This window comes from Ptychodera flava, chromosome 11 (genome assembly GCF_041260155.1).
Source record: "Ptychodera flava strain L36383 chromosome 11, AS_Pfla_20210202, whole genome shotgun sequence".
NCBI classification, from domain to species: Eukaryota; Metazoa; Hemichordata; class Enteropneusta; family Ptychoderidae; genus Ptychodera; species Ptychodera flava.
Window position 1 is genome coordinate 13,098,447 of NC_091938.1, and position 26,559 is coordinate 13,125,005.

Here is a 26,559-nt window from a genome sequence, read left to right on the forward strand (position 1 = left end):
TTGAAGTACAATATCTACCATCACCTAAGGAAACTTACTCTTGACTATCTTTGCAACTAGAAACAGAGAAAGATTAAGATTGTCATCACAGGTTTTCCCAGGATTCATTCTTATTTTGTGAAACATGAAGCAAATGATGATTTGGTTTCCATGGTAATTTAGGGATGCATATCTATTGGCACCTCCTCCCTTGTTGGAAGGAGTTTATTGACATTCCCATAATGCATCAGTATATTGATCATAATCATTCTTAAATAATGGTCGCAGGCACTAAACATTGTGTAACTGAATTCCTTACCCATGATACAACAGTTCCTCCACAATGTCTTCATAATAGGAAGTCGATCATTTGTTTAATGTCAAGCCTGTGGTACAAATATATATGGTTAAAAAATATCTGACAAAATGAAAACAGATACAAACCATCAGTACATGATGGAAATTTGTGAAACCTGATAAAAAATCTGTTTCAGTAATCATATCTTATTAGACTGATAGATAATATTCATGTTTGTATTTTGGGATTGTGTAAGTGTTCATAAATGTTGATTTCTTTCAATCTGGTACAACAGTACAGTTATACGTGAAGATTGTGTGTACCATATGAACATAAACAGGCCCACAATCACCATTGATAACAATGGATTTTAGCCAAATGCTGGTGGTTTGGGCGGAGGGAGTGAAAAGTGCTCTTCAGCATCTACTAAGATATCAGTGATGTATAGTCATAGCCATGTACTTGCCTTTGCACAGAATGAAAATCGTTGCCTCACACTTGACATTCCTCCTCAACATTTTTACTGACAATCAGATATTTTCAAAAATACAGAGAGGTTTGATAAGAAATAAAAACTAAGATAATTTACAAAATTGTACATGTTTTTTCTCCTTTTTTATGTTGACAGAAGTCACAGTGCAGCCAGTGTGGAGTCACCCAACAATCCATTTGAAATAGCTATAACACCAATGGTGGACTATCAGAGAAATAAACAGTCAACTGAAGCTGAAAGGAAAATGTTGATACAGGTGAGTAAAACTGTCTATCTTTGGTAGCCTGTGTAACCCACCCAAAAGAGTACCCTGTTTCCAAAATCTGATAAACCAACAGTCAAAGTGCAAAAGTCAGATCCAGACAATTATTTTTCAGATTTTTCCCAAAATTTTGATCAAAAGCTGTAGCTATTGAAAAGTGATGTCCATTTTGTCCAAAATTATCTAAAAATTCCAGAAAAAATTCATAAAAATTCGTAAAATGTTACACTTAATTTTTGACGGGAAAAAATTACAGCACTCAGAGGGTTAAACATATTTAAGAAACCCAGTGAAGCTTACTTGAATCAGAAACTTAAATTCTAAGTTTGTTGATATACCGGTACCTACATGTGTTTTCACAGTGCTGATAATAGCAAAAGTATGAATTTCAAATTTTCAACAAATTCTTAAAACAAGAAATGAGAGATTTGAAAAAAATTTTCAACAAATTCTTAAAACAAGAAATGAGAGATTTGAAAAACATGTACTACAAAGTGTTTGTGTTGCTATAAAGTGTTGGACCACCACCAATTAACATTTTGATCATGCATATAGTTGTCGCAGTCTGTTGACATTATTTATAAAGGTCAAAGGAAGTACCTGTGTAAATTATTTTAGATGGTTGATTTCCGTCATTGAAGTATTAGCAGTCGACGTCACTGATATATAAGCAAACATCATGTCAGACATTCATGTTGATTAAGTATCAGCCAGCAAAGGAACAAAATCAAATAAATGTGGTTATTGCATTGTTTCTGTATTTAATTAATATTTTCCAAGCAGAAATTTTTGATTGATCAAAGCAAGTTTCTCAGTTGATGAGCAAAACACCAAAACTATATAAACAATGTACTGCATGACGTAACCATTTCATTTTAAATAATGGTTCAAAGTTTGACTGAAGTTGAAAGAGTGTGAACAGACACAAGCAAATAGTCTCACGTATAGTTGAGTCAATTATAAACTCAGGGTAGGTGTTTTTGTTAATACTGTCAAATATTGCAAGGATGGTATTGCATCAAAAAGGATGTAAATATGAAGGCATTCTTGAAGTGTGGTGATTCCAATATTCCCAATTTGAGTAGTTTGCTTGTGACCCTTTGGTAACAAAGCAACAGAGGAAAGTACCCCTAGGATGATGACATATTGTGATATTGTTTTGCATGCACCTACAGTATTAAAGAGTATTTTGCAGTTTTACCAAAGAAAAGAAAACCCTACAGTGTTTTTTCCAGCATATTTGTGTATGTGTGCATTTTTCTGTATCTAGAAAAAGAAATCAGTATTTCACAATGTTGTTGCTATGACATCTGGTCACTTTGTAAGTATAGGCAATTTACCTGTATGTACACATGCCTTGTGTTTTATGAACAGATGCCAAAGTTCACAAACAAAACAAGTATTGTTCTGTAGGATAAAACATACGGTATACATACTACCACTAGCGTTTTGTTCAAAGGTCACGAAGGGAAAATAGCTGAACAGTAATTTTTGATAATATATGTACTTTATGTATTTTGTTTAAAAAAGTTCATCTTATGCTTCTCTCTAAAGTATGTTGGAATCTAAAGTACTAGTCTTCCCAATAAAATGAATAGTGTGCCCATACAATATGCAGTGTTACCATTGAAAAGTAAATTCTCGTTGTGACTTTTTCAAATTTGTGCAGAATAACATTGAATATTACACATGCTGTGTTGACAAGTTAGGCAACATTGAATATTACACATACACATTTCTTGTTAATAAGTTAGGCAACATTGAATATTACACAATCATATGCTGTGTTGATAAGTTAGGCAATATTGAATGTCACACATACACATGCTGTGTTGACAAGTCGAGCTCAGTCGAGCTGGACAGGGAACTGTATTTTATGAAGGGAACAAAAACAACAGGAAATGACATCAAAAATTATGACAAATAGAGCTATACTATCAGCTTTCACCAGTAGATTTTATACATGTGTGTTCACGTATTATTTCCTAATTTTAAAGAGTATTGAGAGGATACTGTACCTTGAAGATTAAAACACAAATTCAAAGATTGAAATTCCCCCAAAGTAAATGTAAATTAGTATACAAATAATGAACCCTTGATTGCATTTATTAATTTTGCGGAATATTTGTGTCTTGAAATGGACAGTAAGTTTTCATTACACCAGTGGCAGAGCAGATTTTGAAGTTTTACCAGAAAAAATCAACTATTGTCCATTTACTATTATTTTTTTTTTTGCTTCATGCATAGGACTCTGCCCAACTGAGGGAAATCTGGCTACAGATCCGAAATCCTAACAACGGAATCCAGTTTCAAAGTCATCGATATCGATTACGTACCTACATTGAATGTGTCGTTGGCAGTGAGTTGGTTGACTGGCTGATACACAAAGACAAAGCAGCTAATAGGTCAGAAAATACACCCAAGACATGCTTCTGTATTTTTGAAGTTCTACATAGCCGTCACGTCTTTCTCACATGTCTGTTTACTCTCTGTTAAAATGATACCTCATCCAGTTGCTTATACTAATATTTTTAATACACTGGTTACGGCAGGTCATTCTGGAATTTTACATGAAGTAGCTGGCAGTGTTTCACGTACCCATACTATGGGCTGTGTCTATAGATGTTCAAAATCAAGAGTAATGCTTCTACTCTCACAATTTTTCATTCTACACCATGTAATACATGTCCTTGTAGTTTGCACATGTGAAGAAGCTTGCAGAGTTCAGCACCATTGATCTCATTTCATGATTCAAGAAGGAAGTAATGAATAACCAACACCCAAATGCCACACTTTTGCAAAGGTCACTCCACTATTAAAATTAAGTTGGTCTTTTGTTTCCAAGAGATTATATGAATTTGTTGAGTTCTTACTATATGGTATATCTTAGTATATATATAGAATATTGCTTACAAGATTCTGTGTGTTTGTGCTCATGGCTTAATGGCACAGCAAACTCAAATTCTTTCATACCATTAAAGTTTTAGTTCATTCATTGATGACATGTGCCTTTCAAAAATGAAAATTACAGGTGATGAGACAGCGCAGTTTCAAACAATGTCAATATTTTTATTTTCTCTATGCAGATACCAAGGTATAGCCATAGGCCAAGCATTAATGGATGCTAAACTTCTTGAAAGTGTTCTTGGAACTGATCAAATGTTCAGAGATGAGTACGCCCTCTACAGACCGGGAAAGGCAAGTACAAAAAATGATCTGTCCCTGACAATTGTATTTTGCAATGAAGATTACGCATTGACAGCTTCACAGCAAGTTCAGGGTCTTAAGTGATTTTGGTAATAAAAGATTTATCAGTGAATTTCAACAGATGTTGTTTTACCCTATACATAGATTGCCAGGGAGGAGATGGAAAACCTTGACTTTGCAGAGTCAGATGAAGAGACACCTTCACAGGGAGACTATTGGGAACCCAAGTGGTTCCAAGAAATTGACCTGCAGGAGAAAGGTGAAAGTTCAGCAGAGGATGAGTTGGATGGTAGGTTTTATCTGCCAGTGGTGTAGTTTGAGTAGCTCTAGGCGAATCTACTGAAGTTGATACATAATGAAGAAAGAGTTTTTGTTTCAGTTTTTTCAGATTTTTTCACAGCAGAGAATAAGGACATGGGGCAGGCATACGATTCAATATCATCACAGGGGATTCTATCCTACCAGGGTTTTTAAGGCAAGGATGTGGGTTCAGAAATTCTAGCATACAAATGTTTGTTCCTTGTGCACACGATGACTTGGTTTTCTGTGAAACTACAAACCGCATTTTTGAGCATACGGATTGGAAAAGAAGATTAGTGATATGACATGGTTCTTCTTCTGTTTGGTATGTGATCCATTCTGTAGGATGGGATTTTCATCATAATTTGAACCGGCACCCCTCAATAATTTGGTTTCCCTATTCTGTACAACAAACTGATGGATGTGAGTTTGAAAGAGATCAGAAAACACCAGTAATTCATGAAAAGCATATTATTTGATATTTTCTGTATGATTTCTTTCCAACATGATGTTACCACAATGAAACATGAGAGAAAGTGCAAAAGGATTGATTTTTCAGAGTGACAGCTTTTGTCTAACACATTTTCAAACTTCGCCAGTCATTTACTAATCGGGTTAACATATCTTGGCCACACTAGGGCATCAAAGTACCCTTCTCTAACCAAGAGTATGATGTAACCCTGCATTCAAACCTTACTAACACATGAAAATCATCACTTTTCTCAAAAAATCCCAAACTTTTAACCCTAATTTCAATTTAACACTCTTCAAGCAATCACACAATCTCTAGGCACAGGTTAAACCTGTTCACCCCCAATTCCCTGTAAACAGGTCCACAATCACCATTGATAACAATGTGTTGGGGCCAAACCATGGTAGCAAAAACGGGGCTAAATCATCCTACCACGTCCATTTCATTCCAGATAAACCACTGAGAGAGCGGCTTGGCAGTGAGTCATCAATAACAACAAAAGAAAGTGAAACGTCCCAGTTTTCTCTGGACATACAACAAGCCACTGTTAACTACAGACCCAAGAAAACATCACGACAATGTAATTCTTTTACATTTGACAGTTATTGGAATGTACAAGTTTTTTATTTAGACAAGATTATATATACGCCATTTAAAAAATAATCGGATATAGTTAAGCTGATCTCTCATAACAAATGAGCAGTTTTCTGTTTAGCTCCCATTTTCTATACAGTATACAACAATGGGAAGGTATGAAACCTTTTCCCAGCCAAACAGATATTGCAACTTATAGTCCTGTTGTTTCAGTCATAAGTGCAGATTTGCCATATCTGAAACTATAATAAATGGTGTTAATCTTTCATGACAAATTTGCAGCCTCATCTGTTTCTATTACTTAGCTCCCATTTGCTGTATGTATATATAGCAATGAGTGTAATAAACAAAAGTCAATTATGTTTTTCTGCTTTGAAGAAAATGTATAGTTTTAAATTTTTTAATAGTCTGCCATTTTGTTTAGCTCTTCCTGTGTTTATTTCAATTATTACGTGATGTTTAATGTTTGACTTCATGGCTGATGTTCAATGTCCATCTTAGTTCAGATCTCTATCAGCTGTCATCGTTTTTCAAATATTCCTTGGTTGTCCATGTCATTCACAGGATTGAGAAACATGCATTTCAGTGAATAACACATGACCACTTAATCATTTAAATAACCATCAACAGCTGCTGACAAAGTTGTCTTGTCAATTACTCATTACCTGTTATATGTATTTTTTTCACCTGTGTCATTTTCTAACTTGAAGCATGTCCCATACTTATATCTTCTTATGACAAACTTTCAACCTTCTTGCACCGTGCATGTCCCTGTCCTTGAAATTGCCACGTATCATCCTTTCATTATTTACACTCAGATATCTAGCACTGTGCAGTCTTGCTAACTCTCAGCACTCAAAGATGAATTATTCCACTTCCCTCAGACACTGTCACAATCCTTGTATTGAACAAAATCAATTTTTATCCTGTAAGCAGTGCGTGACAGTAACCGAGACAGTGGAGGATCATGGGACTTGTACTTCCATCAAGATTCCACAATGTCTAGCGGAGTAGATGATTTCAAAGGTAAATTACACCGTACATGTCAAATAAACAGAAGCCAGCAAGAGATTATTTGAGATTTATGCTGAATGTATGGTAAACAGCAATGTTCCGTTTTCTGTTGCAGTGTCTGTTTATCCTGGATGGTTTCTACAATCTAAAACCTCTTTAATAAATCTGACTTTTTCATCTTTGTGAATAAAGTTTGACATTCATACTCAGACGTACAAGATCTTTCTTACCAAGCATTCCCAAGTTTTAAATTTGTCTTTCATTTCATCTTGACCAATCCATCAGGTGCATTGTCTGTGGTGACTGTGGCAGATGCTAAAGAGATGCCCCAGGGTTGGCAGTGTACTGACCACCTCAGAGAAGAGAATGGTGAACGGTTAGCCATGGAGAGATTAAGGTACGGTATTATGACAAAGTGCCATTACGCACTTTACTGTCGACTTAATGATTATCTTAATGTGAAATGTTGTTTGTAAGGTTACCATACTGGAGTCTCCTTTGGTATAGATACCAGAATTCAACTGAATGAAACAATGTTCAAGGTGACAATTAACCATTGTTATCTGTTACATGTAAATTAATGATTGAAATTATTTCAAAGGAAAGGCAATCATTCAAATCTGATTTCATAACTTGTCATATGAATGAATAAAAGTTTTGATGTAAATATGTTTTGATATGTATATTAGTCTAGAATTTAACTAGATGAAACAAAATTCAAGGCGACAATTAACCATTGTTATCCGTTACATATAAATTACTTGAAATTATTTCAAAGGAAAGGCAATCATGTAAAATCTGATTTCAGAACTGCTGTCATGTGAATGTATAAAAATTCTGATGTAAATATGTTTTGATATGTGATAATATCATATTATAACATATCAAAACGTATTATGGGAAATAAACATAGCTTGAACATTTCCACATCTGAAGTACATCACGTACTACTGGTATATGTAATTTAAATAACAAATGATGTCTTGGTTCTGCCTTGCACCTGACAGTTCCGCTCATTACAATCACATGATGGCGTTGTTGGAGCAACAGCTGAGAGTTGAAGGCTTATCATTGGCCTGGATGGACACCATTCTTCCATTGGTCAGGAGAATTAGTGAATTGGTAGGTACAGTCATGGCTTGATATTTAGGGAAACTGTATGTGTAAGATAAACCCAGATGGATATCCTTGTTCCATGCGTCAGGAGAGAAGAAGTGACTTTTGTCGTATTAAAGGTATACTGTCACCTGTTGCAATTGTGCCACAGTTACCATGGAAAGAAAAATCTCACCAATCACAAAGCGGGTGACTGCCTTTTAAAAACAGCGCCCTCACATGGGCATTTTGAATACCAAGGAACGCCCCTTTGACCATATATGGGCATATTTAGATTACAGGTGACTGTATTCCTTTAAGGTTATGTGCGCCTCAAAAGTGAAAGACTTAAACTTTTGCTCAACTTTCCTCAGTGAAACTTAACCATTCTCTCACCAAACGCAGAATAAAAATCAGGGTTCACCGTGCAAAGTTTGGTACTAGAGAAACAAATTACCTGACATTTACCATATTTGAAATTCAAAATGGTGGCCATCTCTGTGTTAAAACTATTGGGAAATACACAATTTTCAATTTTCAAAACACTGAGATTGTGAAAATTTTCTTACTTCAAGAAGTTTAAAATGATCCCCCACAAGTGGTAGATCTGAAAAGAATTCTAAAAATTTGAGTCTAAATACCTGTTCCTGAGGTGCTCTCTACTTTAATCATGGCTATCGTTTAATTTATTGGTGGCTACAGGCCTAACATAGTAATAGACCCTAGAAAAAAAATGTTTTGAGATATACTCTAACAGCATGGTGGCTAGCATGGAGGATTGAAACATTCTGATTGTACCCAACAGAATAAATGACCCAGTACCAGCAAGTGCAAAGAAGCTCAGTTGTCTTTATACATTTGGGCAAAGTGATATTTGTATGTCAACCCCAAAAAAGGCAGAACCAGAAATAATGCAAAGTTCAAATGTTCTTAAATTACTCTGTTTGAGATTTCCAAAGTGTTAATTAATGTTTAATTATAAGTAGTTAAAGCTGTAGGCAGGACAATTCAAAATAAGATGGACATATCACCCTATTCTCATCTTTTCTGGATAATTTACTGTCAGTATAGACTGTAGCAACCTTGAGAAACTTAAAATCATGGTAATAATAATTTTGGGATCAGTATCTTTATCGTATGTAAAATTCATTAAACTTTACTTCGTGGAACTCTGATTGGTTCGTCCACAGGTGAAACCAGATGTGCGTCATGACGATGATGACATGGACATCAGGCAATATGTGCAGTTCAAGAAGGTACCAGGTGGACACAAGACTGACAGCTGTATGGTGAATGGTGTTGTCTGTACTAAGAATGTAGCTCACAAAAAGGTATGTGTCAATTTTGATCAAATAAGATACTACAAGAAGGTAAGAGGTAGTACCAAAAATGTTATAATAATTGCATTATAGTACCCAATACTTGGTAAATGAAGTTGGGTTCAGGATTGAAATTGTAAATTTTGATCACATTAAGAACAGCCAAACTTGGAAATTCCAAATTTGTGGGAAATCTGTAGAGAATAAGTAAGAAATACAGAAAATTGTTTAGTTAACCTTTTCATCCCCTATTCCCTGTATGGGTCCACAATCACCATTGATAATAATGGGTTTAGGCCAAACCATGGCGGTGAAAGGATTGAGTAGATCATAGAAAACTTCTCATGTATTTGTGAGGAGTCTCTGAGACAGTGTTCTGACAGTTTTGCCTTATGCAAATCTTGAATTTTACTTTTACAATGAACATGTCATGTGATTTTTCAGATGGATACATACATCATGAATCCCAAGATACTGCTGCTGACCTCAGCTATTGAATACCAGAGAGTTGAGAATAAAATGTCTTCTCTGGACCCATTGGTACTCCAGGTTAGTTTGTATTTGGGTCAAATTCAGTTTTAGGGTTATCTAGTGGCATTTCATGTATTTGATGGCAACCTGTGACTGCCTAAAAAAGTTAGTGAACATATTACGTCATATTGAATTTGTTAATTTTTTCCCAATCTTTTGGTTTCGTCAGGAACATGAGTTTCTGAAGAACTGTGTGGCCAAAATTGCTAACGTACAACCAGAGATATTACTTGTGGAGAAGAGTGTAGCAAGGCTAGCGCAGGATTTCTTGCACCATGCTGGAATCACAGTGGTTTTGAACGTCAAACCAGTGAGTGTCAACCTTACCACAGTATATGTAGATGTGATGCCACAAATAATTTTGAACCATTGAAGTTTGTGTCTACTTCTCTCAAAATCTGTGTATGCCGTTCTGTATGGTTGTATCTTACGAGGTTTGTTGCTACATGTATCTATAGACAGGGTGTGGGATTGGCATCTTTAAAAGTACAGCTTGCAAACTAAGGATGATGTCAGTAGACAGGTTGTAAAATGTGAAATGAAGAAAAAATACAGTCACATGTACATTTAATGTGGTATAGAAATGTCAGCAGAATGTGAGAGAATATTATGATGACGATATTTTCACACCAGTCTATGTAAACCCTCATGCATTCTCTATCAGTGGATCCAACCATGGTATGTGAAGTGTGATATGAATTTATCATATAATTCAAAAGCAAACTTGCTTTAAGGTCTGGTGAAATAGATTACATGTAAATAGTAATGAATTTGATCATCCGGCATTTTCTAGCAGTCAGAGTCCGTTGACTATCGATCTTGCTAACTTTTTACAGCAAGTGATGGAGAGAGTATCTCGGTGCACACAGGCGGATCTCATACCATCTGTAGAGCAAGTGGCCAAACCAAGACTTGGCTTGTGTCATTGTTTCCGATTACAGAGTTTCAAAATGGAAGATGGTGAGTATATAAGCAAAGTTTTTAACTATGGCAGTGCTGTTCAAACATTGAATTTTAACTATGATCTCAGAATAGATATCACTTTATCTCAGAGAAGTCCTTTGTGATGCATACTAGTAATTTTTTTGAGAGTGTTATCAGCATCACCTCTGCAGTTTGGCATTTCAAATGTTATCAGAATAGTTCTACAACATAATAAAAGGGACTGACAGCTTTCTACACACACTGTACGCCTAAGAAGCAGAAAAACCTGTGACACTGTGTTCATTTTCAAATGATGTACCAAGTTTTCTAAATATACCCCTTTTCCTTATATTTGTAGGTTGTACCAAGACTTTGATGTTCTTTGAAGGCTGTGCCACTCACCTTGGTTGTTCTGTTATCCTGAGAGGTGGCTCACAAAGGGAGTTGGCCAAGGTATTTTCTATATTCAAAAAAACCAAGACAGTGAAAACTTAAATTATGCCACAGGCTTAAAAATTGGTCCATACAAGCTGCAGACCAGCAAAGTATAGTTTTAATAATTGTAGTGTTTGATAAATGTCCCTGAAAGGCTCATTCTATTTGAAGGTGACATGAACACTAAAAAATGTTGCTGGCATTTATTTCCCGTTAAGGTTGTACATGCCTCAAAATTAAAAGACATTAAACATTTCTTCCATCGAAACTCTTAACCATTCTCTAAACAGATCAAGAAAAAAATCTGGGTCACTGTGCAATTTTTGGTTCTAGAGAAACAAATTACGGTACCTAATATTCACTGATAGTTCAAATTCAAAAATGGCTGCCATCCCTGTGTAAGACTATGGGGAAAAATTAAATTTTTGAATTTCACAAAACTAAGCTGGTAAAATCTTCACTTCGTCCGTAAGCTTTAAAATGAGCCCCTACAAGTGGTAGATCAGAAAAGAATTGTAAAAATTTTCGAGTCTGAATATTTGTCACTGAGGTGCATTCTACCTTAGGAGTTGAAGTTACATGCATGTAATCTCCATAGGTGAAGAAAGTGATGCAGTTTATGGTCTACACAGCCTACAATTCCAGACTAGAGATGTCCTATCTCATGGATGAACATGCCTTGCCTCCGTCAGTATCTGAGTCAGACAAAGAAACTGTTGATGAAAGTAAGTGTAGATATCCTAGCTACTCCGGGCAATAGATGTCTTCAATGTGATCATAAATGAGTTTGCAAAACAATATTTAATACCCGACAATGAAATTACTGTTGTATTTGGATGCAGTGAAAATTGAGTTGAGAAACTAACAAAGTCATTCACTTGAATTTGTAAGATTACTGTGAAGAAATATAATAAAGTCCAAAGCATTTGATCGCCTTGTATTAGTGATTACTGTTTTTAGTCCATCAATAAAATTTAAATTCATGTTTTCTCATTATTGGATCACACACAAGTTCTTATCAAATTCATGCAGGATTGATGAATGTGTCATAGACTTCCAGAAAAGCCTGTGTATTTTACTTGAAAATAGTGGTTGGTTGGTTGGTTGGTCTGAAGATACACCATTGTTCGTGATTCAGAAAGTTACTGCCTTTTTTGTGAATGAAGTAAAAAAACATACAAATATGTCACGCTTCACAGACAAGTAAAGAAAGGGCCATAATATTTGGTTTTTTTTCAAAACTAGTGCACTTCGATGGAAGTTCAAATTCACCTGTAAGTGCTGAGTTTGACGATCGGGAATTCTTTGACATGCAAGAACTGACTGATGGGAAGTCCTCAAAGACTGGCAGCATGGAAAATCTACTTACTGATGGCAAGGCAAGTGACTTTGACAGTGACTCGCAGAAAACTCAAGAAACGGAGCCATCTGAAACAACAACTGAAGAAGATTCTGGCACATTGCCAGACCTAGGGCAGTTCTCTAGCGCGGGGCCAATCACAGAAGGGGATTCTGTCAAATTGCCAAGTTCAAGGCAGGAAAATGAAAAGGAACTGAATGACGTTCTCAGTGATGGTGCAGAGGAAAGACACAGATTTGTGAAGGCGTTAGAAACCGTGCATCTGTCATGTTCGCCCTTCTTGGTTTACAAAATACCATACTTGATGACTCCACAAGGACGGACTTGCCAGGTCAGGCATTTTTTCCCCAAGGAAATATACTGGTCAGAGAAGCTTGAAGAGCGGGATGAAGTCAAGATAGATGGCCCTTCATCAAAAAAGTCTGTAATGGAAAATGGATTTAACAAGGAGTATGGCGTTTATCATGGACACAAATACAATCCTACCACAGTTACAATTGATAACACACACAGGTTTGTCATGAAGAGGTTGACACAGCCAATCAGCGAGGACAGTACCCGGTCACTGCTTGCTGATTTCAGGGCTAGGGGAGGACGCATGAAGTTACACTGCTTTGACAAGGAAAATGTAGACCCTACAAAAACCTGCAATGGACACAATGGAGTCAGCAATACAAATGATGGCATCGATGAAGTAGATGCCTCTGATGTGCATTATTATCAGAGAAAGGTCAGTCTTTTCAATCCTCTTCAACGTGAAAAAAAATGACCGCTACATTCCAGATCACTACTCATCTCTGAAAAAAATACAATTGAAAATAAAATGAATTGATATATTTCATCAAGGAGATAGAGGATGTTAGCTGAACATATCACCTTGTATGAATTGCAGCTGTATAGAGATTACGCACGTAGCAGAGACTATCACCAGAAATTTCTGCAAAGCATTGAGTTATGATGACGTCTTTAAAATTTTTGTGAAAGAAGAGATAAGGCTGTGAAATGGAATAGATTTAAATGACAGCGTACTTGCAAGTGTAGATTATTAATTTCAAGGTAGAGTGCAGATCCAACTGTTGAACATAACAGGGCAGGGTTATAAGTGAGTAATTTGCATAAAAGTGTCGTTTTTGCCCAGTCAATAGCCTATTATATTCAATATAACCATTCAAGTTGAATGTCAGAGGTATTGAAATTAATGTATCATTGTAGGAAAACTATCAGAGACCAAATTCTTTCTCTTTTCATCAAATTGAATGTCTTTGTTTGGAAATTCATGTTAAAATCCCTGTCAATAGTAAGTGCAGTTTGATATTTCAAAAAGAAACACCCAAACGGGGCTTAAACAAGTGAGTAATAAAATGGAAAATAACTTGTGGAAGGGTACTTGATTTTTTTTTGAGTTTATCAAAAATTTAACAAACTTTGAACCAAATTCAGCCCTATCATTGCATGCCTGACCTCAAGGAGCAAAAGGCCTAAATAGCAGAGTTTAGAAAAAATGTCAATTCACAGCAGCTGGAGTCATTGTTTTTCTCAGACTTATGTTGGGTTTTGTCTTTTAGATGGACTGCCTGGATCCATACTTACATCAACACATCAAAGTTCTGTTTGGCAGCTACTCTACCAAATCCAGCATTTCACCAAATCCCTGTGTGTATCCTTGGTAAGGAACAACAGATGTTATAGAAAGTGTTCAAAACCTTCTGATTCAGGGTTGAAATTTGAGCAATATGGTTTCATACATTACTTTATGTAAACTTTATTCTTTATTCTTTGTGTATGAATAATTGCAGTAACTTCTTTGCTTTGAAGTATTTATTTTAATACACCTGCAGATTTTTCTCATGTTGCAAAATCATCAGACTTCTCAGCTATTTTTCTAGGAAATCATAAAATTTTAATTTCTAGAAAATAGGTTAAAAATTACTGTTACGGCTTATACGACTGTAGAGCTCCATGTTCATTGATCCCTATGTGATTTGTCCTTACCACTGGTATGGCAACTTTTAGTGCCCATTTTCATATGAACTTTCTGTCTTTGTCAATAGCAGGACAAATCTTTGAATATTTGTCCCATATCAGCCCACTTTGAAAATAATTGCCTTGAAACCTAAAGGAGGATTTTGATTTTTTTTGCATTTTAACCATTAATCTTTATCTGTACAGGGTTGTTACCATGGATTTCTATGGACGCAATGATTTCACTTTAGGAGCTTTTCTGGAAAGATACTGCTTCAGGTAACTTTTATTTTAACATTTGATAGCTGAATGTCTTGTTCTGCATTCTTCTTACCTTTAAATAGCCTTTGTCTTGTGTTAGTGGGGCAAACTACATGATATTGAAATGCATTGTGGGTAAAAAGTTCACTTCTCACCGCAGCAAGAGTTTGAGATAGTGATCTAGTAAAGACTTTTAACATAAATGTAACTGTCTTCATTGCAAAAAGTTGTGTTCTTTGTGAAACTAGCTAAACTCATCCATCTTTTTGACTTTTTAGCCATTCCTGGTGTGCAATTCCTGTATAACCTAAAAGTTTACTTTGACTCCTGTAATCTTCTGTGTTTTACCTGTAGAAATCCACCATATTGACAATAAGTTCAACTGCATGAGACTTTGATGACTCACTTAGGTGGCAAATCGTATTTAAGATACAAAGAATTGGAAATTGTACTTTTTTATTGTGCCAGTCTACAGCTTGAAAATAAGAACTAGATGGATCAAAAATAGTTTCAAATATAACGAAAATTTTCCAAAAAGAAGGAAAAGTCAGCTATACCTTGATAAAGAGCAAAATTTGTATAGAAACCAGACTATGAGATCATCACTTGCTTCATGTGACAAAAGTTCAGAAATTATTCGAAATTGTCAGAAGTTTCAAAATACGTAGAGCACACAATCTGTAACCAAATAGTACAAATTTGAACAATTTTTTTGTATGACTCTTTCCAGGTTATCATACAATTGTCCTAACTCGGCCTGTGATGTGTCCATGATTGATCACGTCAGAAAGTTTGTGCACTGTGGTGCTTTGATTCAGATCTCGCTTCGTAAACTGGAGTCACCAATACCAGGCTACCAGGACAGCATTTTGATGTGGAGCTGGTGTAAAAAGTGTAAACAGGTCAGTGATATAGTCATGTAGATGTTGGTACTGACAGGTGAGATAGAAAGTTTGACAATTTTGAGATCTTGTAACTTTTTTGTAAATTACTTGCACTTATATTTTGCCCAAAAATGTTGAAGAAAATGGCCAGCTTTATAAAATTCAATAATTATTCCATCATATTTTTAATTTTCTGAGATAGAAACAAGTCCTCATAGCACAAGTGAAAATTTTGGGACACAAATCTTTACCATTGATTGAACTGAAAGGGTTTTTCATGGAGTCTGTATCTACAATGTGCTCTCTCCCTAACCCTTACCCTAAAGACTCCCTAGCTTACCAGTAGTTAGTGCAAAAAGCTGTCTCTATCCACCTACACCAGTATCATCAATATGGCTGTCTTCATAAACATCACTTCAAAATTATGGTTTGACTGCCTTCACTGTGCCTTGTTATCACAGGTGACTCCGGTTGTTCCGATGACCCAGGATAGCTGGTCCCTGTCATTTGCCAAGTACCTGGAACTACGTTTCTATGGTGACAACTATGGCCGCCGTGCAAGTCTGGAACCTTGTCCACACTCCTTGCATCAAGATCACTATCAGTACTTTGGTTATCAGAACATGCTGGCCTCATTCAAGTAAGCTTTCATAAAATCCACTCTTGCTTACGGAGTGTTTTCACAAAGTATTTTTCGATTTAAGATGCGATGCACTTGTAAATATTTCAGGAGTCTTGTGTAATATCAAACCACCTTTATTCAACAAAAATCTGGCAGCATATGCACATCGATTTGTTTTCTGATACGATCCAATATGGCCGCCAGGCGGCCATTTTGTTACGATTTTTTCATGTACAGAGCCATAACTCAGGCACATCTCAACCGATTTTATTCAAAGTTGGTACAAGGACATTGACCTATATCATACATATGCACGTCAATTTGTTTCACGATGTGATCCAATATGGCCGCATGGCGGCCATTTTGTTTCAATTTTTTCATGTACGGAGCCATAAATCATGCACGTTTCAACCGATTTTATTCAAAGTTGGTACAAGGACATTGACCTATGTCATGCATATCCACATTGATTTGTTTTGTGATACGATCCAATATGGCCGCATGGCGGCCATTTTGTTACAATTTTTCATGTATGGAGCCATAACTCAGGCACGTCTCAACCGATTTTATTCAAAGTTTGTACAAAGACATTGACCTATGTCATGCATATCCACATTGATTTGTTTTGTGATACAATCCAATATGGCCGCATGGCGGCCATTTTGTTACAATTTTTTCATGGCCTTAGCCATAACTCAGGCAGGTCTAAACAAATTGTACTGCATCAAACTTTACCGGTGATGATCTGTCAGTGTTAGGATAGGATGCAAAAATGTTTGGCAGCATCCTGTTGATTAAGTACTAATTGATTCATTTTGATGACCTTTTGTAATTAGTATGGCGGCTTACATTGGTTTCATGTTTTCACCACCATGGAACTCATTTTTGACCATTAAGCCCCATCTGTATCGCAGTATTTTTCATCACAGACCTAATTAATGAAGAGGACTTTTTCCTCTCAGAGGACTTGTAATTAAAGTACAAGTGGGGACTGTGTCATTGTCAATGACTTGTTTTCTTTGTGATTCAATTATCTCAGGTTTTTATTAAGACAATTTAATTTCAGACTAAAAATGCCGCGTTTATTCTTCAACATTTCTGCCACATTGTTTACAGGTTCAGTCGTATCACATTGTTGGAGGTCGCATTGCCACCAATCACAATCCAGTTCAAGAAGACATTCAAATGTTGGAAAGAATACATGAGAGATGTCAAACGCCTGTCAGTGGGGTAGGTAACAGAATTTTATTATCAAACCATCCAACTCTGTACTCCACTCCATGGTCTGTAGGTCATTTCAATGACCCCTGCATGACCTTTATCCAGCTATTTTTGATGTTATGTAGTATTCTGTCATACAATGTAAATTTTCATCAGGCAATAAGTAACAGTAGCAATTGTAGTGAATTGAGTGAGTCTGGTTGGAAATTGTGTGACATGTTCTCTTAAAGTGGTGTATACCGGTATATTCATTCTCATGACAATCCCAGGATGTGAGGTCATGTAGGGGTCAAGAAATGACCAACTGTGAATGCAGTAAAATTATGTTTCACATGACTCTAGTTGTTACTACATGTATGCTCTATTGGCAACTCTTCCACAGATGTGTATATATGATTGCGTAATGTTCATGAAAGTAAAAGGAATCTTATAGAACTCATTGAAACTCGAAAATTACATGATATTTTAAGTGATAAATTTTATCAACTACATGTATCGCCATCTGTGGATACTTGTATTTTTTCATACCAACAGTATTGCCCATATTCCTAATAAAATACCAAACTCTCATTGTAGTGGTCATAAAGTGTACAGTGACATATTGGAGAGGATTATGACACTGAAGAGTGAATCGTCAAGCCAAGCAAGGGCCAGGAAACTTAAAGATTTCATCACACAACAGCAGGTATCAAAAAATAGCCTTATTTCTCTTTCAGTGACTTTTACTGCATATCACACAGATGTTCAAACAAAACGTAGAAGTAATCACAGCTTTGTTTTATCAATGTTACGATTCAATAAATGTCTATTTCCATGTTTATGTGGGTCTGTTGATGTACAGATATTGCATGTAAAATATGAATTGCAATTAAAGCTAATTAGAAAAATTTGTTTTCATTTTTGAAGTGTGGTTATTATTGCAGTTGTGTAACAAACAGAATGACTCAAGTATCAATTGAAGTGGAGAATGAATTTTGAAATCATGTGTTGCATTGTGGACAACCCAGAGAAACACTTTATCATGATACAGATGTCAGAGTGTTATCACAGCACACAAAGTAATGCCCATGTTTTTCACTTTGCTATCCTCAATCGCCCTCACACCCTCCACTGATCAGCTTCAGTTCTTTCCACTCATTAGTTTTGCTGTCAAATTCTTTAATATCTTGTAGCTCTGGAATGAAATTTTTCCCTTTTTGCTCTATAGCTGGACCAAATACACTTCAGAGAGATGCTTGAAAATGTACAGATGTCCCTGACGACGGAAGAGTTAGAACCCTATGCCAATAACCCTGAAAACCAATACAGAACAGACTATCCAGGTAACTTTTGTTGGACTCTGTCTACTTGACTAGAAAAAAACTTGTAATGATGAAATTCTTGCTACCTTAAATAACTTTTGTCTTGCTTTAGGGGTCAAACTACATGATATTGAAATGCATCATTGGTTAAAAGCCAGTTCTTACCGCAGTAAGAGATTGAGATAGTGTTTTCATAAATACTTTAAACACAACTTAATCGCTGTCATAGAAAAATGTTCTGTTTGATTGTAAAACTAGCTAAACTCATTCATCTTGTCATCTTTTTAGGCATTTCTGGCATTAAATTCCTGTACAACCTAAAATTTTACTTTGGCTTCTGTAGTCTGATGTGTTTTACGTGTAGAAATCTGCCATATTGAAAATCTAGTTGACCGCCTGTTACTTTTATGACTCACTTTGGTTTCATAATTTTATTTAAGGTACTGAGAATTAAAAGTATTTTGGCTCTGATCCATTTCACCATGCTGTGTGTCTATTTTCAACTGGATATGTATCCCATATGTTAACCAGCTGTTCACTAATTTTGGCAGGCTATCTTGCTAGGGAAAATTCATCATCCACGAAGGAGGACACGCTTTCTGTTAATTCTTGTACTTTACATCCCTCTCAACTTCATCAAGCAAACCAGAAAAATTCAGTCTTAGAAATTAACAAACGCAAAGAACATAACACCTTACAATATTTGATAAAACTTTTTGGGGTTTAAATGCAGTTTTACTGGTGTTTATAGTCGATGTAAACTTCTTTTCACAGCTGAAATGCATGATGCCATTTACAATTTTCTGAGCGATATGTTCCACATCAAGAAGTCAGTATGTGAAGTTATTGCACTATGGAATGAGAGGTAGGACTTTCATCAAGTCAATATGAACAGTTATTGCCCTCTACAATAATACACAAGGCTTTATTGTGCCATTATGTAGGTAACTACCCCCAAGATATTGAACTTACCTATCTTGTATAATTTTCTGTTATGCATTGTGATTACTATGGGCAAGTTTGTCAACTCTCAAGCCATGATAAAGGAACAATTAGAAGTAAGATAAGTATGACTACCTTAGCTATCCAGTTTTCTCTTCGCATTTGGTGTTTGGAGCTACTGTCCAACCAACGGCCAAATACAGAGAGCAAAAATGCAAGCTCCTATTGAAAGTTCCCATGTACGAATATGTTTTGATTAATTTTAAACATAGTTAGATTTTGTAGGTTTTAACAGGTGCCTTTTCAAGTCATATTGGGACTTGTAGCATGCTAGGTGGGGGGCATAGTATGTTCAGTTTTGGTGGGTTTATATTCAAACATCACTTTCCCTATACCCGGTTAATATGAGTTTTATTTTACAATATTTTCCCCCTGTGGTGTCATCTTTGTGTTGTGTATGTGCCACACAGGTTGTTGGAACTGATTCAACAGGAGAGGAATGCCAAGAAAAACAAGAACACCAAGAATGAGGATGAAACAGATGGCCCAGTCACAAATGAGGTAGGATACACTTGGTAATGAACTTGGCAACTTTCAACAAGTTGTCATTGTTGTCATAAAAGTCACTGTCAAGGTGGGCATCATCAGTGAAACTCATTAAATACTTATTTACCATTGTGCAATTTTACCTGTGACCATTATCATCATCCTCTTTCATTATCATCATCACCATCATCATCATCATCATCATCATCATCATCATCATCATCCATGCTGATCTCCCTGCCATTTATAGTAAAAGAAACTAAACACCTCTGTGCCTAAGACACAATAACAAAAACTAATCTGATATTTTCAGGTTTTACAAAAGGTATGAGATAATACAGGTTGCTCAATCATTCTTAAACATTTTAATTTTCCAATGATGCACAAATCTGCAAAAAACATATGACATAACATTTCAGTGGTTAAGACTGTCTTATCTGTTTCTGCTCTCTTCCAGCCAACACCATCAACAGTGACAGAGATACAGTCCACAGCCTGTCAAACAGCTGACAGTGAACCAGCTGTCATCGATGTAGCCCAAATGGAAGTCACAGAAGTTGGAGAGAGTGCCAGTCAAACCACCGTTCCCTCAGAGAATGTTACCAAGGCAGCAGTTCACGTGGCAACAGTACATCAAAAGACAGCAGGGCCCAATGGACAGACTTTGCAGAGGTCATCAAGTTGGAGTCCCCAAGTGAACAACCAGCAAATACCTGGTAAGCACCAATACAGTCAGTTGTTAGCAGTATGATATTTCATCTTTCATGTGTTCATCTTTTATGCCAGCATCGTCAAATTAGACAAGATAACCTTTAAGATTCAAGGAGTTTTTAGTCCCCACAGAGGAAATCTTTCAATCTTACTTTTACCAAATTGAGAATAAAAATCAGGAGCCACTGTGCAAATTCTGGTACTGGAGAAACAAATTACCTAATGTTTACCAATATTTGAAATTTTAAAATGGCCGCCATCCCTGTATTAACTGGATGGGGAAAAATTAAAATTTATAATAAAAAAATCTGTTATCGTTAGATGTTTTGTAAACAAGAGGTAAAATATCAGATTTTTTTAAATCTTTTGTAGTTACTGTTCACAAAAATAATCAGTGCCACCAATAGTATCAAGAGTTTTGGTCATCAGAATGAAAAACATGACAATTTTGTTTAACATTAGGTACAAAATTACAAAGGGAAGCTCCCCAACCTTCAACAGAACATGGCGTTTCTCCAGGTACCCAGCAGGCCATTATGACAGAAGTCCCTGCTAAGACTGAAGAGGTGAAACAGCCTGGCTTGTCTGACATCTTAGAAGAATATGACATCTGCGAAGCACCTTCAGAAGAAAAAAGTAAATATTTGTAAACTTTCATCCACTTTGATCTGTCTGTGAAATTATTCAGACGAATATGTTTTGATGCACCACCATTCCAGCAAGATAAAACTGCTTCAGGGATACATTGATTAATCCCCACTTGCTTCACTCGGCTGATTGTAAAGATGTATACTGCATAAGTTAAATAAGTGTGAAAATCATATTGAAATCTTCATATAGCAATTCAGCAATGATACTAGTACATAGATGTTTACATTTACATTGTATATACCTGTATATAGCTGTTGATTTAATAACTGCATTAAGACATGTGCTCCACGGTTCACTGATATCTTGGTATCTAGGTTCTCATTTTCTGCAATGCAACAGTGCTGTGAACTTCAACTTTCACCCGTGTGACCATGAAAACTTGTGCTCACAAACTACATGCTGTACCGGTATACTTCATGTGCAAGGAGTAGCATTAATTCTGTTTCAGCATATTTCCTGCTCTGTGCAAATACTCTACAACTGAAAACGGTCAACTAGCAGCAGTTTTCACTGAGGAAATTCAGTTTGCTCAAAATTGCTTTCATGACATCTCTCATGGTAACTCTCAAGCTTCTTTGTCTATTCCATGTTCCTTACTTTACTGCTTGGAGCTTCTTCACTTTTGCTTGCTGCATCCTCTTGCCTTCTCAGAAAAGCGGTTCCTGCAAGGCAGCCATAAAGCTCTCGCTAAACTGGGTCACAGGCGGGTTAGATCCCTGGAAGATAAGCCTAGCTTTATCAAGCAATGTAAGTTGTCAAATGTGTGATGTCATGAGCATCTCACTGTGTTACCACACCCATATCTGTTGTAATCATCTGAGATGTGTGATGTGTTTTCAGATTACCTGGTCAGGTCATAGGTCACACCACTGTCAAAGCAAATTATTTCAGTTGAAATGAGTATTCATGCTTGCCAAATAGTTGCAAAGATCACAATATATATAAACTGTTTACTATAATTTTCATCAGATGTCAATACTGATTTCATTCTAGATCATTTGAATAAGCAGAAGCAGAACTCCTTTAGACTATCGAGAAAACATATGAAAACACAATCATGTACATCCTGAGCTTTGGTGTTAGAGCTTCCATTTTTCTTCAGCGTAATTTGCATTTCCTTGTCTGTACATCTGGTGACAGATTCTTCTCTTCCTAAATAAACAAGATAACAGCTTTGTCTTCAGCCAGTGTCAGCAAACTTTTCATTTGAGGTGCTTGCTTCAGACTTTATAAGTAGACTGTTGATATATATGATGAGAGAGGCAGTCAGTCTGTGTGATCTTTGCATGCTTAAGGATGTACGATCGGAAAAAATATAAGAGTACTGCGCCGATTTCCGCGCAGAAATGTATCCACAGTAACCACGGCGCGCATAGTGACGTTCCGAACGTTTTGCGTTGTACAAAATGTCGTCTGCAGGTAAAGAAAAATCGCGCCGAGAAAATGTTCAGCGTGCCCTCAAAACACGCTGGAAGGTACGAGAATTCAGCAAAGAGAAAAAAAAATGCCCGTAGCCTGTCTTAAGTGTGACGTCTGATTCGCTATACAAGAGCAGGTCGTGGTTATAATTCCAATGATAGTGTCGCTAGTATTCCTACCGGAGAGTGGAAGAATGGCCGTCGCATTGTCGATTTGAGTGAACTAGCCGAAAATCTTGACACTTGTGTCAGTTGCAGGCTTGCCTTTACGATTGTCATCGTGTATTGGAGAAACGCCAATTTAACGGCCTCGGCTCCTGGCTCCACGTAGTGTGTGACAACTTACTTAGGGACTGGTCAGTTTCTTCGGCCTGGGGGGGGGGCCGGTGGATTATTTTTACCGACGTCAAAAAGTGCTGACCCCCTATTCCAAATTTTGAAAACAGGGTGACCCCCCCCTATTCCAAATTTCGAAAACAGGGTGACCCCCCCCCCCCCCCCCCCCCCCCCCCCCCCCCCCCCCCCCCCCCCCCCCCCCCCCCCCCCCCCCCCCCGGCGCGCGACATAGGTAAAAGAAAAGGTGGACATAAATTTTATATATATATATATATATATATATATATATATATATATATATATATATATATATATATATATATATATATATATATATATATATATATATACGTATATATCATTTTACATATATATTTATATTTTAAATAGTCATTCTATGTTTTAATGAAATTGTTAACATGTCAGTTGTAAGATAGGAATTTCAAAGTGTCAATCTTAAAGTTTGAATACAGTACATTTTGAATGAGCTGTGAATGTATTTCACACTTTCTATGCTTAACCAGATGTCCTGAACTGTTGTACAGAAATGGATGTCAATCATTAATATCAAAGAGGAAAAAGCAGTGAATCAAAAACTTTGATGGGTGTTAAGACTTGCCAACCATCCAATTAAATCTCCTGAGGAGCCATAGAGAGCTTTTTTAGCCAAATCTGATGTGTACAGTGTCTCAGAGGACCTTTTCTTGTAACATTGAAACCATAAAAGCACAGCTAATAATGACAAAAACTGCCTTCTTTAACTGTTATTTTGTTCATAAAAAAGCATTTTTCTACAGAAAACCTGTGACACAAAGGAAAATAATTGCATCAATGAGAAGGAAAGATATCTTGTCATTTTTCTATCTCTAAAATAAGTCACTGTATCAAATATATATAGTGAAATATTTGTGCATGTTGCTTTCTCATACTGAATTCTCATAGAGTGAACAGAAAAGTATCAGGAATTTGTCATCCTTTTCATATGAAATGCAGATTTCATAATGTACACTTTCACTTTGCAAACATCAAGATATCTCTGATTTATTAAAGTATGGCGCCCAAAGGGCGCGCTGAAAAATATGAAACATCCTGATATCTCTGATATATATGCCTCGTATATTAAAGTCATGCACCAGGGCATGCTGAAAAATGTCTGATATATTAAAGTAATGAGCTTGAAGAGCACGCTGAAAAATATTGAACATACAGATATCTCTGATGTATGTATGCTTGATATGTTAAAGTTGGGCGTGCTGAAAAATATGACTGATTATTAAAGTTACGCGCCCAAAGGGCGCGCCGAAAAATACAACTGAATGATGAAATTTGTGGCTGACACTAGCATTTTAGGCAATGATGAGCTGTGTCAAAATTCAAAAACACACTGACCCCCCCATTGGGTATTTCAAAACATGGTGACCCCCCCTATCACCAAGTCAAAAACAGGGTGACCCCCCCCCCCCCCCCCCCCCCCCCCATGAATCCACCGCCCCCCCCCCAGGCTGAAGAAACTGACCAGTCCCTTAGCCTGCAGCGAAGTCAACCTAATCCCACCGATAAGCGTCAAGGCAACAAATATTACGTGATTTTTGTATTCTGTATTAATATATAGACTCTAAAAAGTAGAGGAACCTAAAAGTCTTTACTTTGTTCTGTCATTTCCCTCACATTAAAGTTTACAGGTAGGCTTGAATCATGACCATGCCTGGACCGGACGTACAAGGCCACTGCAGGTAGCCACTGCAGGCAGGTCAGCAGCATTTGAAGAGCGCCCTCCGTGCGACAAACCCGGGAGAGCATGGTTTATCGCCAGAACCTGTAAATCCTAGTTAGTTTTAGCAAAATTGTGAAAAATCGAGCTCGGTGACCTACTAAACAAAATGTGGTTTTGAAAAATTCACAAAAAGAGCTATTATTGGCAAAGTTTGAGAAAATTGACATTAGTAGAAACTATCAATAATTGATAAATTACCCTCTCCCATTCCTAAAATTTGGGGCACATTTGTTGCAATTTTGGTTAAAAAATAAATATGATGACTTTTTAACTCAATTTTAATGTAAGTAAAATCTTCAAAGTAGCTTAGGTTTATAATTTCTTTATTCTTTTACAGTGTAAACGTGAAAAATGCAATCATGATATAAATATGAAAATGATGACCTGTTTTATTGATTTTTAGTGATTTTGTGAAAAACCGTGAATTTTTAATGTCATTTTGTAAAAAAACAAGTGCGGTGACCCCATCTTTTTTTCCCAGTTTTGGACTATTCACATATGTAGGTATTCAAAAATCCCCATTTGAAAAAATTGACATTACTTTACTTTTTCCGATCGTACATCCTTAGGTAGCGCTACACTTTATCAATACACTTTTTTCAAAGCATATTTCTTATCAAAGATGACATGAACAGCTCCTCATACTATATATTTTCAAAAGGTAGGGAATTGAGAGTTTAGTATGTTAGCAGTAGTTTACTCAAAGGGTGAAGGGTACATATTAGGGGTAGAAAACTTCAATTTTGGTATTAATGATAAAAATCAATTTAAATCAAAAACTTGATACTACTTAATATCTCATTTGAAACAAGACTATATATCGGTAGAAAATAAAATGACAATTTTTATTTTACGTTATCTATTCTCATTTTTAAATGGCAGGGGAATGGCAGACAAACATTCAAAAAAGTGATTAAAATCATGATAAGCACAATTGAAATGACTGTTATTTAAAATCTAAGAACTTTATTGCCAAACAAAATTGTTATCTTATATAGTATTTAAAGTAGATAATATGAATATTTCACAAATTTTGACCCTGTCAGAATGGAGTTGAAGTTTTTTTAAATGTTGAAAGCATGAGAAAAAAGTAGACAGAAAATCTGGTGATTTGGATAAATTTGCACAAATTTACACTTCTTTCTTACCGGACTTACAACTGTTGGTCATATCCTAAAAGGTGAACCAAACTAATATTATAATCTTGGTTTAATAAAATAAATTAAAATTTAATGAACCCTTGCAAAAAGATGATTTTTGAACAAAAGTCATTGTGTTACGGGCAACTCCACCATAAGCTTGACAAATCACTTCCGTATGTACATATGTGAAAGAAATCATTGAAACTGTAATGTTTGTCGATATTTTCAATTATTCCTCAGTAACATAAACATGCAAAAAATACTTCCTTGTGTACAAATGTACCAGGAACCATTCCGAAATAATAATTGTAACAGCGGAAAGTGTACATAGAAACATTCAAAATATTTCTCATTGGTATTAAACAAACACAAAAATATATTCCACAGTTAAGGTAAAACACGCCTCAGGAACAGATATTTTGACTCTCAAACTTTCACAATTCTTTTCTGATATACTACTTGTGTGGTGTTCATTTCAAAGCTTTTTCAAAGTTTTCAAAGTTTT

At 36.1% G+C, this 26,559-nt stretch overlaps 1 protein-coding gene across 1 annotated transcript in view; it reads left to right on the top strand.

Moving 5' to 3' along the window:
- The window catches only part of LOC139143531 (1-phosphatidylinositol 3-phosphate 5-kinase-like), a 67,548-nt gene that overhangs the window by 11,260 nt on the left and 29,729 nt on the right, over positions 1-26,559 (top strand). Inside the window, exons 6-32 of the mRNA XM_070713959.1 lie at positions 906-1,026; positions 3,280-3,437; positions 4,119-4,230; positions 4,384-4,528; positions 5,463-5,591; positions 6,542-6,631; positions 6,905-7,016; positions 7,627-7,741; positions 8,905-9,045; positions 9,478-9,582; positions 9,734-9,874; positions 10,401-10,524; positions 10,847-10,941; positions 11,522-11,648; positions 12,169-13,013; positions 13,849-13,949; positions 14,453-14,524; positions 15,237-15,408; positions 15,852-16,030; positions 17,129-17,242; positions 17,810-17,918; positions 18,441-18,555; positions 19,309-19,399; positions 19,947-20,037; positions 20,480-20,738; positions 21,196-21,369; positions 22,036-22,131. Coding sequence (XP_070570060.1) covers positions 906-1,026; positions 3,280-3,437; positions 4,119-4,230; positions 4,384-4,528; positions 5,463-5,591; positions 6,542-6,631; positions 6,905-7,016; positions 7,627-7,741; positions 8,905-9,045; positions 9,478-9,582; positions 9,734-9,874; positions 10,401-10,524; positions 10,847-10,941; positions 11,522-11,648; positions 12,169-13,013; positions 13,849-13,949; positions 14,453-14,524; positions 15,237-15,408; positions 15,852-16,030; positions 17,129-17,242; positions 17,810-17,918; positions 18,441-18,555; positions 19,309-19,399; positions 19,947-20,037; positions 20,480-20,738; positions 21,196-21,369; positions 22,036-22,131 — 4,133 coding nt within the window. The remainder of the gene's footprint in view (positions 1-905; positions 1,027-3,279; positions 3,438-4,118; positions 4,231-4,383; positions 4,529-5,462; positions 5,592-6,541; positions 6,632-6,904; positions 7,017-7,626; positions 7,742-8,904; positions 9,046-9,477; positions 9,583-9,733; positions 9,875-10,400; positions 10,525-10,846; positions 10,942-11,521; positions 11,649-12,168; positions 13,014-13,848; positions 13,950-14,452; positions 14,525-15,236; positions 15,409-15,851; positions 16,031-17,128; positions 17,243-17,809; positions 17,919-18,440; positions 18,556-19,308; positions 19,400-19,946; positions 20,038-20,479; positions 20,739-21,195; positions 21,370-22,035; positions 22,132-26,559) is intronic.